This window comes from Syngnathus acus, chromosome 11, assembly GCF_901709675.1.
Source record: "Syngnathus acus chromosome 11, fSynAcu1.2, whole genome shotgun sequence".
NCBI classification, from domain to species: Eukaryota; Metazoa; Chordata; class Actinopteri; order Syngnathiformes; family Syngnathidae; genus Syngnathus; species Syngnathus acus.
Window position 1 is genome coordinate 6409608 of NC_051096.1, and position 16641 is coordinate 6426248.

General features: G+C 43.5%; 2 protein-coding genes across 3 annotated transcripts; one reads left to right on the forward strand and one right to left on the reverse strand.

Annotated features, from left to right (window-relative positions):
* Window positions 1-111: 111 nt before the first annotated feature.
* Window positions 112-12370, reverse strand: LOC119130720 (inactive phospholipase C-like protein 2). Of its 2 annotated transcripts, none has more exons than XM_037264605.1 (12): window positions 11988-12368; window positions 6969-7070; window positions 6753-6902; window positions 6513-6673; window positions 5942-6398; window positions 4665-5873; window positions 4316-4565; window positions 3972-4258; window positions 3697-3900; window positions 2526-2601; window positions 1212-1321; window positions 112-1138 (listed from the first exon to the last, which is right to left on the reverse strand). In XM_037264605.1, the coding sequence occupies exons 1-12, from the start codon at window positions 12285-12287 to the stop codon at window positions 974-976; spliced, it is 3471 nt and encodes a 1156-aa protein (XP_037120500.1). In that variant the 5' UTR covers window positions 12288-12368; the 3' UTR covers window positions 112-973. The 2 variants fall into 2 exon arrangements, 1 of the variants encoding a protein (XP_037120500.1); XR_005099489.1 differs by having other exon boundaries at window positions 987-1138; window positions 3697-3880; window positions 11988-12370.
* A 2233-nt stretch (window positions 12371-14603) lies between these two features.
* On the forward strand, window positions 14604-16301 carry dazl (deleted in azoospermia-like). Its single transcript, XM_037264315.1, has 9 exons — window positions 14604-14719; window positions 14840-14931; window positions 15102-15153; window positions 15223-15289; window positions 15362-15495; window positions 15586-15663; window positions 15738-15788; window positions 15893-15964; window positions 16041-16301. Exons 1-8 carry the CDS (start codon window positions 14606-14608, stop codon window positions 15935-15937), a joined length of 633 nt encoding a protein of 210 aa, XP_037120210.1. The 5' UTR covers window positions 14604-14605; the 3' UTR covers window positions 15938-15964; window positions 16041-16301.
* Window positions 16302-16641: the final 340 nt, after the last annotated feature.

Sequence of the window (16641 nt, forward strand, 5' to 3'; positions counted from 1 at the left end):
CAGCATTACTCACTACAAATAAAAAGTCCTTCTTCTTCTTGACTGGCATTTCCAATAATAATCTTAAAAATAGTCGAAATGCATACATAATATATTTGAAAACCAACGTGCTCTTTTTAAAACTAATTTATTTACATCTCCATTTGTGAAGAAGGTTCTCGTGGACTGGAGCTGCACAATGACTGCACAGATGGACCTGGAATGTTTACACTTATGTAAAATACTCTTTTTGAAAGGAGAAGGAAAGAAAAACATATTAAAATACTGTACACTATTTTGCAGGCAAAGGCAACAGTAGACAGGAGGCAGACGTTTTCACGTGACGCACTGATGGGTTCAGGTTGTGCATTTTAGATTAAAAAAAAATAAAATAAATCCATCAATTTTCCAAACCGCTTATCTTCACTATATTTGTGCAAATTTGTTAATTAAAATTTTTGTCAATAATTCTTCCCAGTTTAAGCTTATCGTCAACCTAAACAAAGACAATTAACACATTCTATATTTAAGCAAACCACATAACATTACATGGAGTTAAAAAAAAAAAAATTACATTCTATTTAAGTCACTAAGTAAGGACTATAAGGTGCTATTTTCCAGAAAAGATATCACAAAGATTCAGGTATTTTTTGCAAAGCTGGAACGGATTAATGGCATTTGCATTCATTTCAATGGGGAACGATGATTTAAGTTCCTGTAAAGTCAATTTAATTTACTTAACAAATTTAAAGGAACAAAAGGCTTAGCCACACTATTGATAATATCGCTAAAGTCCATTGGGTGTATTTTGTGTGCTTATTTCTCACTTTAAAAACATCTTGCACAACAGAAAAGTTCTAAAATTGTGTTTTTACAACCAAGATGGACAGACCTCACAATATCAAACTTTAAATGGAATATTCCTTGGCGGCTAGTGTAGTGTAGTTGACGGACGACCCATGACGACCCGTGACCCTAACCCGCCCGTCACTAACTAACTCAAGGTGGGGCTGTCGTGCTGGCTTTTCCGTGATTGCGAGCGCACTCTGGTAACTCCTCGACCCTCTCTGGCGAGGTTCCCCGTCAGGGCGGCGTCGTGCACCTGCTTCATGTTCTCCTGAACTTCAGCCTTGGCGTGCGTGAGAAGATCAGCTTGACCCTGACAGATGAGACAAATGTGAGCAAACCGACCCAAAGACTCAAAAGCGGATTGTCCTTTTAATGTTTCTGACCTTAAGGATGGTGATGTTCCAGGTGAAGCTCTCCACAGCTCGACCCACCTTGCGCCCTTTCAAGCCCTCCTTTGCCGCCAGGCTTTGTAGATCCTCATGGAACGTCATGGCTGCAAAAAGCCAAATGAAAGGTTAGTACTTTGATCAAATCATCCCGAATTACAACCGCATCCAAGTGATTTACAGAGAGAGCAGCGTTTCCCAACCTTTATTGAACCGAGTGGCATTTTTGTCTACGATACAACCATGTGTAATATAAAAGTATTGCTGTGGCGCAGATCTTGTATTGCACGTCACAAAGCGAACCTAATAAAAATACAAATGAATCGAAACTGGTGACCGCTGTCTTGTATGTGTGCTCTGAATTGTTCTGTGCATCTGGTTTCCTCTGGCCGCCCCGGGCCACCGTCCCACGGTTGCCATGGAAACAGTGAAGTGGGTTAACGTGGGGCGCACATTAAACCGTGAACCGTCAACACAAGTCCAAATGTTACACGTGTGTGTGCGCCGTCCCCCTCACACACACACACACACATTGAGGAATAAACATCTTGGAGTATAATTTACCCATTCTGCACACACACACAAAAGTTGCCTGAAACTTAATGTCAGCGTTGCTAGGCAACACAAAGCCATGTAATGTATACACGTAAGGTACCATAGCAACTGTTTATATCATTGAACTAATCAACTGTTTATTTCTCAAATCCAGTATCTGACTCCCCTTTTGTGAAGTTGGTTTTTATCTCTGCTCTGTTGCAGCTCCCAGACATCCCGTGGCTCCCTCCCAGTGACCGTCGCCATGGGATTCCCTGATTGGCATCTTTACTGCATGTACTTTGTGACCTCAAGCTCTGCAGATTCTCACACGGCAGGCAAGCTAGCATGTTTAAGTGCTGCCGATTGGTCGAAAATGTATTTTATAATATACATATGCTATAGTGGTGACAGGTCAAATAAATGCCTGTGTCACATGATTATGAAAAGGGACCCAAAGGAGAGGTGGGGAAATATTTACAAGCTCCACATTCATCTCTGTCAAAGCATTCTTTATTCAAACCGGCATGCATGTGAATCCCACTGGCCCATAACAAATATATCTCTCTTTTTTTTTACCATTAAACTCATGATATGCTGTTTAATGGCCCTAGGCTGACAAGTGTGGAGTCAAAATGCTGAAGTCAACAGAAATGTGATGGGAAGAAAATACGATACAGGGAAAAAAAAGTATTGGGATGCACTGTAGAGTGACGATAAAGATTTGTTTCCAAATACATTCGACAGGTAGGGGGATCATTATTTATTTTCACTCACCTGTCTTCTTTATATTCAGAATCCTTTCATGGATTCCATCAGCGAGCTCAAACACGGCTTTGCTGGCCTGGACCATCTGCATCGACAAACACAGTATCGACCACGAATCAAACACTAAGAACAAATTAATGCACATTTCCAATGCAGTCGTAAAGCTTTTGCGAGTGTCCGTGGTGATTAAAATAATGAACATGCCAGATTAGAGTCATGCTTCTACATTGTGGAGGAATCCTAGGAGACCAATAGAAGCACTCACTTAGAGTAATGACCGCAGTGCACAGTAATAACATTACTTGCCTCTGGCTGATTAATGTTTGTCTTCGGTTTGCAAAGACTGAAGGGATGTGACCCCGCTGTTTAACAAACTAATGATCAACATTCACACACACACACACACACACACACACACTTAACCGGAGCTTATGTAAATGCTACATACCGGTTAAGACGGCGGCGCTGCGAAAATCTATTTAGTCAAACCTATGCAAATGAGATTCAGCACCGCCGTAATCTTTTTCAACTCTGATGAAAATGAAAGCGGCTTCAAATATGACTCGCTTATAGGAACGCAAACAAGTGTAATTAAATTAGGTCTGCGCACCAAAGCCTTCATTACAACTTGATAAGATAATATCAAGAGGGTTTTTTTTTTCCCCTTCTAGCGCGGCCGTAAATGGGTCTAATATTCAGCAAAATGGCGGAGTCTAAGTGCACATCTGCGTCGAGTCGCCTTTATGTGGGTCGGCCACAGTTGAAACAAGCCTGCAGGGGAAAAGGAGGAAAAGGGCAGCGACTGTGAATAAGTGGAAGAATTAAAACGCAAAATGAGGATCCATTTATGTATTTTCTATAGCGTCTTTAGGTCACAGGTGAGGCGGAGCTTATCCTACATGGTGGGCGGGGCCGTTTGACTGTAAAGATTCAGATGGAGATCTTTTTTGTTTTTGGGGCAAAATATGTGCTCAAAAGGAAGCTGTCGACACAAGGGGTGTTCATTGTTGTGTGAAGCAGACAGGAAGATGGGCGGTGGCGCTTTTGGTGATCTTTGTGGCTTTTGTTTAGCGTTTCCTTCCTTTCCATGTACTTCAGAGATCTGTTGTGTATCTAGAGGAGGTGGTGTGGGGGGGGGGAACAATATGCATATTTACTGTCAGCTCTTTTCCTTCCTCACCAAGTCATACGTGGAGACAACACGGCGAAGGACATCAGGCAGGGGTCCCTGAGGCTCCAGGGTGGGGTAGTGCTTCTGAAGGTCAAAGAGTAGTAAAGGCGTTCCATCGGGTCCTCTCACTCTGGAGCCCAGAGCGAGGATGCACTGCATGAGGTTGGACACGGCCGGCACCCCGCACAGCTCCCTGAACATAGCCACAGAATTCTGTTTGGAAATAGAAATGGCAAATTTGTATGAGAAGCTAATGGAAAGGAAAAATATACAGTAGGACTCACCTGCATGTTCTCCCTCAAGTCCGTGGCCTCTCTCAACAGAGGGGCAGCCGTTTTGAAGACATCGTCAACGGAGCGGATTTCTAAGTCCCTTAGAGCCGTGTAGTCGCGTCTCCTGCGGGCTTTCCGCACGGACAGGCCCCTTTTGTGAGGCTTGCCCCCTCCTCTACGATTGGTGAGGGCCACGTGGACAAAGAGCTTGGAGTGGGGAAGATCTTCCCCGGTCAGAGACTGAAGCGGCACGTGACGGTATCCCGGTTGGAGACACTCCAGCGGGATGGTGTACTGACCTGCGGAAGAGGATTCGGGTCGGTCAATCGGAAACAACTCAATCTTACTTAACCGACCTATGAACTCATCCCCGATGAAGTCGTCATCCAGCACCACAAAGCGAACCATGGCGAGCTCCGGTAGATTGATCTGGAACTCGAAGCTTTCGTCGAAAACCGGGTTATCGCAGTCCTGGGTGACGGTCCTGGTGCGGTGCTCCGCGCAGTCGGCCGGGATGCCGTGGATCTCCACGATGACGTAAGGGTCCACCACATCCCCTTTGGCCACAGAACCCCTCGGCTTTGGAAGGTTCTGTCCGCTGATGACCTGGGAAGGGTCAGCACATGGGCTGTTTTCAGAACATAATCATGAGTATTGGAGAAGCTAGTAAGAATTCTGTGCTGAGCTTGTGGTCTTCCCTCACACCTTGACATGGAGAAGCTGAGGCAAGACCCCAGGCACCGTGTCTCTGGTATCTGCGCAGAAATAAGATACCTCCTGCCGCATGATGGCAGGCCGCAGAACGTAACCGCAATTTCCATTCTGCCGGAACCAGGCTGCGTTGAGGTCCATCATCAGTCCAGCTGTCTGGAAATTCATCGAAACAATCTGACAACCGCATTTCCACATGTCCTGAGGGTTCATGTTGCTGGAATCGATGCGCACCGGACTCGGGTAAACCCGTGAGAGGAAACGTTTGTTATGGTTGACAAAGTCACCGGGGCTCTCGCCGGCGAGACGACTGGCCTGGATCTCGTTAAAGGAGCACAATTGCCAAGGTTTTTGGCTTTGGGTCGATGTCGGGAAGTCGACAAAGTGGACCGACTCGCAAAGAGTGACCAAGTTTGAAAGCTCTTTCAGCAGGAGGACTTTTTGGTGAGGAACATGAGGAGGGTTACACCGGTTGGCCGCTGTTCTTCTTTTTTCTTTCGGACTGTCTTCGATTGCTGCCCCGCCGTTGATCATTACCTTCATATCTGGACACATTTCAGCTCCTTCATCCTCTTCACTGACTTCACCATCCTCCGCTTCCCAACCGGGCTTCAGCTTCTTCCCTTTCAGCAAGATCCGATGCATTAAGGCTTGCGGTGAGGGAAGGTATGACCCGCTCACGTCTGGGCGATTCGTCAAGAGTTGATCCCCGAGTATTTCCACCAGATGTTGCCTCATCACTTTCTGCTGTCCGAGCGAGCAGTGGTTCTCCAGACACACAATCAAGGGATACTCGGATGTAACAAAAGCAAAGCGTCCGATGGCTTCCAACACGCTGCGCAGAGCCAGAGGACGGCAAAGGGTATGTCCGGTACACACCACCGGTTCTTCATCGGGACCATCCCATACGTCCACCTCCACGCATCGGCAGCCCATCTTAAGCGCCCGGATGTAGCCGGAAACATCTGATGGTCCTTTATATTGGTCCTCGATGAGGTAGGTGTTGTGAGAGGAGTTGATGAAATAGTGAGACAAAGGCTGGGACATGTCCTGACACACATTGTCATGCTCCCTATCAAAGAGATGGCACTCGGGTGACATCAGGTAGTTGTTGAAGCCATCCATGGACAGATAACCCTCCTGCCGGCCCTCATCTGAAGGCTCGTGGGACCGGATGAGACTCAAGCTGTCTTCTTCTGACACCTGAGTGAGGGTAGACACATAGAGTTAAAGACGGGATTGTGCTCCAGTGCGTGGATTCATTTACCGACCTGGGCGACGCCTTGCTCGGCCTCGAGGAACCTCGTTAAGTCTTTGGTGTCCAGGAATTCTTTGTTGCTGGAGAACTGTACCAAGAGAAAGTATATCTCTGGACGTGTGCAAAAGTCATGAAAGACCTCAATGAACTCCTGCTGCGTGACCCTCGCCTCGGGCGTGGATTGCATTTTGCTGTGGTCTTTAGCTTCCGAGCCATTATTAAGAGAAAGACGCTCAGTCCGACGCCTCTGAAGCTCTTTAAACCTGTGCTCCACTTTTCCATTGCTCAGCCCCGGATTCAGCATCTGTATGAGTTTGACGGCGGACTGCAAGCAAATACTTTGCTCACTGTCCTTCTGACTATCCAAATCAGCAGCAGAGGAGAAAAGCTGCTCCAACCAGCCAAGACGAAGGCTGTGCTGTCTGCTGGCAAGCATGTCCAAGGCATTTTTCCCGTACTGTTTCAGATACCTGGAGTGTCACAAAGAATCATTCATTCAAATAAAAAAAATAAATGAATAAAAATAATGTAAAATAAATAAAATAATTAAAAAGCTAACTGTGGCCAAATTCACTCTCTTTTACCTTAAGCCTGTCACCCAAATATTAGCCATTTCTGTAGAGTTGGCCACAAGGTCCAGGCTCTCATAGAGCTCTCCATAAATGATGGAGAAGGCGCAGTCTTCGGAAATCTGCTCATAAACGCCACTGGTGCGGAATATTTCCGTGTTACGACCTGTCCGCACCTAAAATACGAGACACGCCCACGTCACGGTAAAAACAAAGCCAAAAACATCGATGAAGTCATTTTGACTGGACGCTGACCTCTCGGATGGAAGCCAGAGCAATCCTGGCTTTGTCCGAATCCTTCTTGGAGGGCTCCCAGCACAGAGCCTGCAGGCCCGCGTCGAGCAGATAGTAACGTTGATACACGCGAGAGTTGGGCCGCACCTTTTTCAAGTCGCTCCCCTCCACCTGAACACAAAATTCAACAGATCACGACACGTCCAGTTACGCAAGAGGTCACGGCCGCTAACCCACCATTGAGTGGATACAGTCGGACACGCTCCTGATCTTCTTCTCCGATAGGCTGCTGCTAAAGGACACGGTCTTCTTTCTCTCTCGACCCGCCCGGGAGCCATCCTGATGACGAAGGGAGAGCTTGATTGAGGTAAAGAGTAGAGGAACTACCACGAAAAATAGATTGAAGGGGATTGACATTGACGCAATGATCCCACTGCGTGTATTCTTTGCATAAGCGTGACAAAACACTTTTCCAGGAGATGTCCGAGGATTAAAATCTTATATAATGGTACGTAAACACAGATTATTTAGCCTACACACTCGTTCGTGCCAATCTGTTATTTTCATATCATGCTTAAAAGCCTTTGTTTGCCCTTGCTCCTCAACATGACACCATTAATCATACCCGACTAAACCAAAGCAAGCGGGCTACGGCGTTCTGACGCTGTTATTATATCCCAGCTCAGTTCATCCGTGTGAGACGCTGAACACACCCCAGGGGAGTGCGTCGAATAAAAACCGAATATAGGTGGATGACTCCATTCAATTTAGTGGCCCCGATCAAATCTAATCAAACCTTTTTGATTGGAGCTCATCTATGGAAGGATACAAAATGTAATGCAATTGTTGTTAATTCAATCAAAGGTAAATTGAGTAAAGATGCAAACACCCACATTGGGATCACAAACAATCCTTATTCATGTCTAGTGGACAATAAACACATCTAATCTTTAACATTCGTTTGATTCTATTTTTGGGTCATAGAAGAAGAGAAGTCATTCATGTGCAGCGTGTGAAAAAAGGGGAACATAATTCACAGAAAATGAACGATTTTCCTCGGGAGCCAGCCGTCTAAGCGTCACAAATCCTCCAGGAATCGCCTCATTAAGGACACAGGAGTGCTCTGAATGGTGATAGCTTTTTTCCCCCCTTATAGCTATTTTGCGATGGCACAGGGAGGCGGCCATCTAAAAATACGCGTCATGCCTTTGGGGCTGCGATACTTGCACAGAGAGGGGAAAAAAAAGTACTCGTTTTATTTGACGCTTCCTGTTTTCACTTTATTTCATCAGATGAACGTTTTAAGCCAACTTAACCAATGGCTCGGCCTTGCCGTTGCAAACTTTCCCACGCAATGGCGAACTGATGCATCAATCAGTGTATTTTTACGAGTATGCCAGGGCTGATCAAAAAAAAACCACTTTTGATTCACTCCCATTGAGACCACAAAAGATCCGGTGTACACTTTTCCCATCCTTTCATCAACACAGATCCAATTATCGGACACGTACAGGTCGCTCACCTTCCATGGCCCACAATTAATTATGCTCCAAAAGTAAATTAACCAACTCGTAGCTACAGACTGAAATGCAAATGCACTCTTTCAACATATAAGAACAAAAGAAAGATTTTTGAATGGATCAGAGGAGCAAGGTACAAGCCTGATCCTCTTTGATTATGTTCAGCGGCCGATTCATGGGACAAAGGTCTCGGTGGTCCGATTCTCACAAAAGGCTGCAGCTTGTGGTGGGCGCATTAATGAGAAGCTGTGAGTGATGTGACCGTACACAAATAAAGTGTCAAAGTAAAAAAAGTCAGATGCACCCTTCTCTAAGAATTGTAATATAAAAGTAAATCAATCATGAATACTTATGGATGGCTATTTTCATTTCCTGAGATGTACCACAGATTGCTGCTAATACCGTCGGCCGATTGTCATTGTAATGAGATTACTTCTCATCCCGGAATGGTTCGGTGTGGATGGACCGAGTGGCACATTGTTAGTGTGAGGATGGAGTTGAATGAGGAATGGGCACGACTGAACGGATTACGTCCAGTGATCAGTCACACCAGACAACGGAAGAAAAACAGTGTGATTACATGCCGGAGGAAGGAATAGAAAACTTTTTTTTTTTTTGGTGGGGGTGGGGGGGGGGTTGTTAGACAATAATGTAGACGATGACACTTGTAATTGCTTATTGTCTGTAAGCCCCTGCGTGACCTCGAGTGCTCATTAGTCGGTTGACAGGCATTACTGGATGACACATTGCACATCATTAGTCTGGAGGCTTACACTGATGCAGCATACTTTAGCATTAATAATTTCACAAGCAAATATTACTTGGAATTAATTGTCCATCACGACTCCAATCTAAGCTGCAAACTAAGAAAAATGACACTTTCTTAAATTAAACTAAGTAATAATAATAATACATTGATTTTCAATATATATACCATAAAAAACATCGTAATGTTAGTATTAATGTTTTTTCTTCAATTCAATGGACATTATGCTGCTCCTTCTGTTGTGCCTATCTTGGCCACCAGAGGGCAGTATAAACCAACATAGATAGCACTATCTTAAAATTAAAGCCATATTTCCTGCTTAAAATTGCTATCTCCATGTTAACCTCTTCTTTCTTGCCGTACTCATTTGTCAAACGACATAAAAATACAAATCTCACGTGAACGTTCCGTGTTTGACCCGGAGATTACGTGGGGCCTTTACAGCACTCGTGATATTGAACGGTCAATCAGTTGATTGGAAAATAAGCAGTGGTTGAAGCGCTTTCTGGTGAAGTGTGTCACGACTCTGCAGGGTCTGTCTAGCCACAGAGGTAAGGAAGTACTTGCGGTCATTCTGGGTGTGCAAATAATGCTCGATTGAAAATGTGGTTAGCGTTCTCACAGTAACTGAGCGACGGTGGTGCCGTTGAAAAACTTTTTCACACACTATGATTGAGGTCTGTTTTACCAAAAGTCAAAACCACAGAAGCCGAGTAAATGAGAAATGGCATCACTTACTAGAAGCCATCAAGGTGAAAATAGTTTCTTCATGTGAGGAGTATGCACGATTTGAAGGATAAGAAATCAAAAGTTGAGTTAATTGCTTTGACGGAGCAAAAATGTCAGAACCAACTAATCATTGCAAAGGGAGGATGTTTGATTGCATATGCTTTGAGCAAGGCCTGTGCTGTGCAGGCTCATGCTTATGCATGCTAACACGGTTTAAAGCACGCTAAGGATGCTGATCCAAACTGCTGGCTGCATATCCTCCACATCTCAATGTGCATACTGATGAAGCCGACTCAAACTAAGATTGATGACATTTTGAAAAATATTCTTTTGTTGCAAAGATAGAGAATCAATAGCGCTCTATAAACATCTGCTGAATATTAATATTTAGGTGGTGAGATGACTTTTTTTGGGGGGGATCAATCATCCTTTCAACTATGTGCTTATTTATCTTGTGTGGATTTGACTGAATCCCAGTTGCAGATTGTGGATTTGGCACCTGGGTCTTCACTGGGGACTTACCCTACTTAAAAAGTTAAAGTCAAATCTTTCCAATATGTTCTAGGCGCCACCACTAATCTAAACCCGCTATTTTGATTCAAAGCAGCAAGTTTTTATCTAATTTAAGGGGCGGCTATTTTGCTATTTGATGTCGACTAAAAATGACATCACAGTTGCTGAGGGAACGGCGATCGGGGTAGTAATCTGCTCCATTTTAGCATCCCCATGGGAGTGGCCCCAGATCCTTTTTTTTTTAGTGACAGTTAAGTGTCATCACTGAACAGCAACGTTGCATCATGAACAAAGTGAGGAAATTGACCAACTGTCCAGTTTGCACTCAGAAACAAAAAGTGCAGAACTGTATTTGATGAGAAACTCAAACTACCCCGACATGTTAGTACAACTACAGTGACTTGCGGGTAGATTGATTACATCACAAGCTACAACAATAACATGAGCCATAATAGTTCAACCGACACAATCAGCTGGATTCCGCAGCAGGTCTTTTTACTGGTTGCCATGGCGATGCTGGCCGCTAAATTACTTCTGGTTGAAATGAGAATTATGTTGTTTGAAATTTGCCGAGCCCCCTCAAGGAACGCAACTTCAATCACATCCGTTGTATTATGGATGATTTGCAGTTATAGCATAATAAAGAAAATGGTTTTATTTTTTCTGATGCCTAAAAATACAAAACAAACCCAAAAAAGTAGATTTCTTTTAGTATTTCAAATTCTAGTCATTTACAGTACAGTAAAAAAAAATAAAATTCTGTTTGGAAATCTTCCAAAATAGTAAATCAACGACTTAAACAAGCATTTGAAAGATCTGGTTTTTATGACACGTGGCCTAATGACTCATTTCAATCCCAAACAAACGTCCCACTGCTGAAAATAAACATAATCGTTGGTGAAGTCAATAGCCATGTATAAGGAGGCGGTCGCTTTGGAGACCAACAGCGAGTCAAAATCAATACGGAACCAAAAGTAGGTGAGGACAACGTCAAGGGAGAAGCCTTATCGATTAGGTATGCTGTAACCAGCACCGGAATTAAAATATCGTTGGCTCCAAACCAAGCATGGCTCCTTAAAGGACATTTGGGCATCAACGATCGGAATCGGAGACAAACAGAACATGGGAGTCGCCGTCGATATGAGGCAGAGTGATGACTTCACACTGCAGCAGGTGGTTCAGTTCCTTCACCTCCTCTTTAGTCAGTGGAGTGCTGAGTGACGTCGCCTGGTGTTATCTTGCCACCAGAACACAACATGCCATCTCTAAGGCCAATAGAACACATTGTGCTACTTAATGTACACCGTGTACACAATATATGACATCATCGGCAACTTCCTCTGCAGCTGGCGTGGTCAAATAACGTGAGGAGGAGGAAGAAGAAAACAGAAGCTGTTGCTCAACAGTTAGGTACGTGACCTCAAGAGAGTTCTATAGCGACAATCATTTTGTTTGACATTCTTACATAATTGCTTATTGGGTTCGAGTAATTTAGTCATATTGTGTTTGTGACCTCATAAAAGTCAAAGGTGAGCTGGAGGTAGCATCTTGGAGGATTAGGATTTTGGAGCCGTGAGTTAAAATAATAATAAATACTGTCAAGTGGCTATTTGCGTGCCATGAGCCTTAATACAACTTTTAATCTCATATTAATATCTTTTCTTTCTATTTCCAATTTGTTGTACCAACCTCAAAAGCTTCTCTTGCATTTCAAACCAACTGGCCTACCTTAATGAGACTGCTGCGTCGCGGTATGGAATTGGTGGCCGATTCCAAGCCCTCCCACGTCGGGGAGTCACAGCTGGACCCCCTATGGAGCGTCCTTGCCGGGTCTGTGGGGTTGCAGCTGCCGTTAGGTACCGGCTCTGCTCCTCTGCGCGTCTCGGGGCTCCCTGCGGCTGCAGCATCAGCAGGAACAGCAGCGGCAGAGGCGCAAGCAGCAACCGGTGCACCGACGCGCTTGCTTTGCCCGAATTCAGCCATGGCGACAGGTATGTTGGCTTCACAGGTCCCTCTGCGAGGAGACATGCACACAGGCTGCACATAGATGGGAACGTGTCATAGTGGAAGGAAGGCAGTCGGCTATTGCAAGCGCAGGAAACTTCTCTCTCTCTCTCTCTCTCTCTCTCTCTCTCTCTCTCTCTCTCACCCTAGCTGCCCGTCTTAACGCCTCCCCCCTTCAAGCACGCGGAGTGGGCATGGCACAACCTTAAAAAAAAAAAGAGTAAATTGGATGAGAGCAGGAATAGACACCTCGCAGACATGCAATGCCAATTCTCATCACAGTAAATATATGACCTGTAATTGTCCTCAAAATCACAATAAATAAATATCACTAAGTACATCAAAAGTAATAAATCCACCATTTGTCTTATATAAATGTATAACTATCCGCTCCTCTGAAGTTTTAAGTTGCCACTTGTTTATTCAAAAGAAGCTTCAGGCAATTGTTTTCACGCTGTTAAAACAGCACTTAAATATTTAAACGGCATTTTTAAATGCATGAGATCAACAAAAAGTCTTAATATCCAGCAAAATGCATTGGCAGAGTGGCCTGCCTGCAATATCTCGAGCAATGTTCTTGGGTTTATCATGGCCACAGCTTTTACTGGAACATTCTGGGGAAATTATTATGATGCATTGCTTGTGGATGGATGCCAAGGCAGCCCCCTCAAGGGTGAACGCCAGACAAAATAAAATGAAAGTTTCCTTTTTTTTTTTTTTTTACTTCCTGACTGAAACTTTGTACACACCAAACGACTCTACCTTGTCATATTTTGATCCTCATTGTCTGACAACAATGTGCTGCATTTCATCTTGTGTTCACTTCACACAAACGACAGGGCATTTATGAGAACCACTAATAAAAGTCATCACCAGCAAAAATGAATGTTACCCTTGTCTTTTGTCTTTGTTTACAATACTTTTATAGTCTATAATGTGAGGAGGAAGCTGATGCAATTGCTTTACTGAGAAGGGAAAACATGTGGCCTGCACCACAAAGGAGCACTACTCAATAACAGCGCCATAGGAGCACCGCCAACTCCTTAACATGATGTTTCAAACGTCCTTTTCAAGAATTTGCTGAGTATGTTCTAAAAGCATTAAAAGCACCTATGCAAAAGAGGCAGCAACCGCACTCTTAATGCTTTGTATATGTTTTGATGATAAATTCTACTACTGTACATCTTTATTAAATCATGTTTTGACCATTGTTGAATATGATTTGACGGTAGAGAAAATAAAAATTGACTGCGCTCTCCCCCAAGCAAGTTTGGAAAAAGTAGCTTGCTGCCATCTAGCGTTTAAAATTGCAAAGCAATAATATTCAATTTTCCAATTGTATCCCCAAATAATTAATAACGCACTCTTCAGTTTTAAGATATAGAAAAATAAAAACTTTATTGTAAGTTAGTGTCGTGGGCATTTAGAGAATAAATCTGATTTCTGATTGGTTGTTTCGTCACGTGAGGTCAAGGGGGCGTGTCCGTAAGTGAAACTAGTTGGGAAGGGAAAAAAAACGCATTTCTTGCATTTCACGAACAGGCCTTGCGGGTTTTTAATCGTTTTAAATATGGTAAGTTTTTAAGCAATATGTTCTACGTGATTGTACGGATGTAATCAGAACAATGTAAGTGCGAAATCACTTGAACTTGTCCCGGCGAGTGCCTTGCTAATTAGCATCAATTTACATTACTCAAGCGGCCATGCTAACTTGGTGGAAAAAAAAAATGGTGTCATTATTAAATTAGTGCTCAATGTACCTGTAACATTTTAGCAATTGTGCACATATTAGCACGCGTTTGACGTTTTTATTCTTTGCACGCGTTTCATTCTTTTTGTAAGTTTTTCGGCGCACTTCTGGAAGCGACGTTTCCACGTTGCTTCGCCGCCATGTTGTTCTTTTAGGGGTCAAGTAAAAGTCGTTTGCACGGTGCAATCCTTTCTTACTTTAAATAGAACCTGAGAACCCCCGTACTTGCTTACGTCTGTGTATGTCATAACTTTGCAAACAATTTCATGGAACCCGTGTGTAGATCTTAGCTCAAACAAGTCTTTATCATCATATTCATCATGATCAAAAATCAAAGAGCAAGCATCACTATCAGAGGAGATCTATTTCAAGAACTAAGGCCTCAATTATTCATCCATATGTTTTGAGCCCAGCAATTTGACTTAACTGTGCTTTATGCCTTGTTTAATAGTCACAGAGCCATGTAATGATGCACAACAGTATAGTTTTGAAAAGGAAAATAGATCTTTAGGCTTTGACTCATGAGCCAGTTGGGCGTAACTTATTTAACCTATTTTATTCATCTCATTCTTATTATTTGTAGGCTACCCAGATGCCAAGAAGCAGCAACTACTATTCCCTTTTCTCCCAGCTGTCCAACGGCTACGTTCTGCCCGAGGGTCGGGTGACTCCCAACACCATCTTTGTCGGCGGCATCGATCCGAGGGTTAGGATGCGTGAGCTTGACTACAAATAGCATAAGCCATTGAATGCAAATGTTAAGATGTGGTTGAGTACATCATGTAATAAAGATTTTTGCCACTTGGAATTCCCTCCCAATCTTTAGGTCAAGATAGATGAAATGAGGGACTTCTTTGCTACTTTTGGTGCAGTAAAGGATGTGAAAATCATCACCTTCCGTGGAGGGCTCAGCAAAGGGTATTCTGTTATATTTAAGTATGCATGGCACCACACTGCCCTCGAGAGGCCACAGCAGGAACGGATGAGAGGCCACAGCAGGAACGGATATCATCCCCATGAATAAAATGTTATTATCGTGCTTTAAATATTGTACGTTCGTCTTTAATTTGTTGGTTTCCTTCTTCCAGCTATGGGTTTGTTTACTTTCATGAGGATGTCGACATCAAGGCAATTATCGATGTAAGTATACAAGATGTATTAAAACCAACCTTTTTTGAGTGTTGTTGCAAACATGTTTTGTTTGTATAGCAACATATCGTTTGGAAAGGGAAGTCACTCAAGCTGGGGCCGGCAATCGTCAAGCAGAGGACTTGTCGTGCGTATTCTCAGCACACCGTCTTCACGCAGTTATCGACGTCTTCTCACTTTTACTTCCTGTGACCCCCAGGGGCAAGACCGGCGCGGTTGCGTTCTCTTGACCCTTGGATGGGACCCACCCAGTATGTCCACTGCTCTTGTTGCCCACCAAATGGCGTGTGCGTGTCCCACCCTCCACCATTTGATGATGGTCGTTACTATCAGGCAAGTTCAAGCACTCACGACAATAACAATGATGTCAAATATCAGCTGGTGTTAAGCGCTATTTTTGAAGAGCCACTCTTATGTTTGCAGACATACACCTACCCCCAATTTGGAAACTATGCCGTCCCACAGATGCCAATGAATGCTCAGAGTCCGTACGTCTACCAGGTACAATTGATTAGTTTGCTCTGCGAGCTGTCCCTTTGTACTTAATTGTTAGTTTTCTTTTCTTTTTTACACAGTACATTCCACCTTACTGGACAGCTGATCAGCGAGCACGGCCCAGCGATCACGTGAGTTTGTGCCACTAGGGGGCAGTCAATTGCTGCTTTTTTGTTGTTAATACCCTCCGGACTTGAATGTGACACCTATTAAATTGGGTTCTGTTCTTTTATAGAACATGATGGACTGTGGTATTCAGACCATGCTGACTGTGCTGTAGTTCTCACAGCTTCTGACCGCACACCAGGTAACACCCCGCTTCAGATTTTCACATGCCAATCGATTGCCTGTGAAGACAATAAGCCACCCTCTTCTCTTCAAAGGCTACACGACTTCTGGAAATGGAGAAAACGACACTTGGAAATCACCTGACTACCACAGCAACCTTTTGCATTTTCTTTCTGCCATCTGCTTGGCTGAGGCCAATTTTAATTTATTTTCTTGTCCCATCACTTTGACCCACCCACAACTTGTCGAGACCACCAACCTCAAAACGCTTTTAACGTGTAACAATCACTCAGAAAAGGGTCACGAGGAAGAGCGGAGCACTCTCACCGTACCAGGTTGTTAAGTGATTACCCAACTAAAAAAAGAAAACACTTTTAAGCTCAAATTTTGTACCTTTTTATATATTTTATGTTGTATTGTTTATTTTATTTTGTAAAATTTTGTTGGGGTTTTTTTTCAGGCAGTGGCACTGTGCAAAAAAGAAAATGATGTGGTAAGAATAGCTTGATAGCAGACATAAAAGAAAAATACATTTAATTTTCACACCCACATTGACTTTAATGTCATTTAAAAACAAAATGTAAACTCATCCATGACTCACCAGATTCTTTATGTTTAGGAATTCTTCCACATGCAAGTCATTTCATTTATTTCTTTTTACACTTGGTAAGGTTCAAAACCAGCATCGCCTCATTT

Excerpts from the sequence above, each read along its gene's own strand:
- LOC119130720 (XM_037264605.1), bottom strand. The coding sequence starts at position 12,287 with ATGTCTCCTCGCAGAGGGACCTGTGAAGCCAACATACCTGTCGCCATG. Across the intron at positions 6,674-6,752 it reads CTCTGGCTTCCATCCGAGAG|GTGCGGACAGGTCGTAACAC; the intron begins GTCAGCGTCCAG and ends CTCGTATTTTAG. Across the intron at positions 4,259-4,315 it reads CATCGGGGATGAGTTCATAG|GTCAGTACACCATCCCGCTG; the intron begins GTCGGTTAAGTA and ends CCTCTTCCGCAG.
- dazl (XM_037264315.1), top strand. The coding sequence starts at position 14,606 with ATGCCAAGAAGCAGCAACTACTATTCCCTTTTCTCCCAGCTGTCCAAC. Across the intron at positions 15,290-15,361 it reads CGTCAAGCAGAGGACTTGTC|GGGCAAGACCGGCGCGGTTG; the intron begins GTGCGTATTCTC and ends TGTGACCCCCAG. Across the intron at positions 15,496-15,585 it reads ATGATGGTCGTTACTATCAG|ACATACACCTACCCCCAATT; the intron begins GCAAGTTCAAGC and ends TTATGTTTGCAG.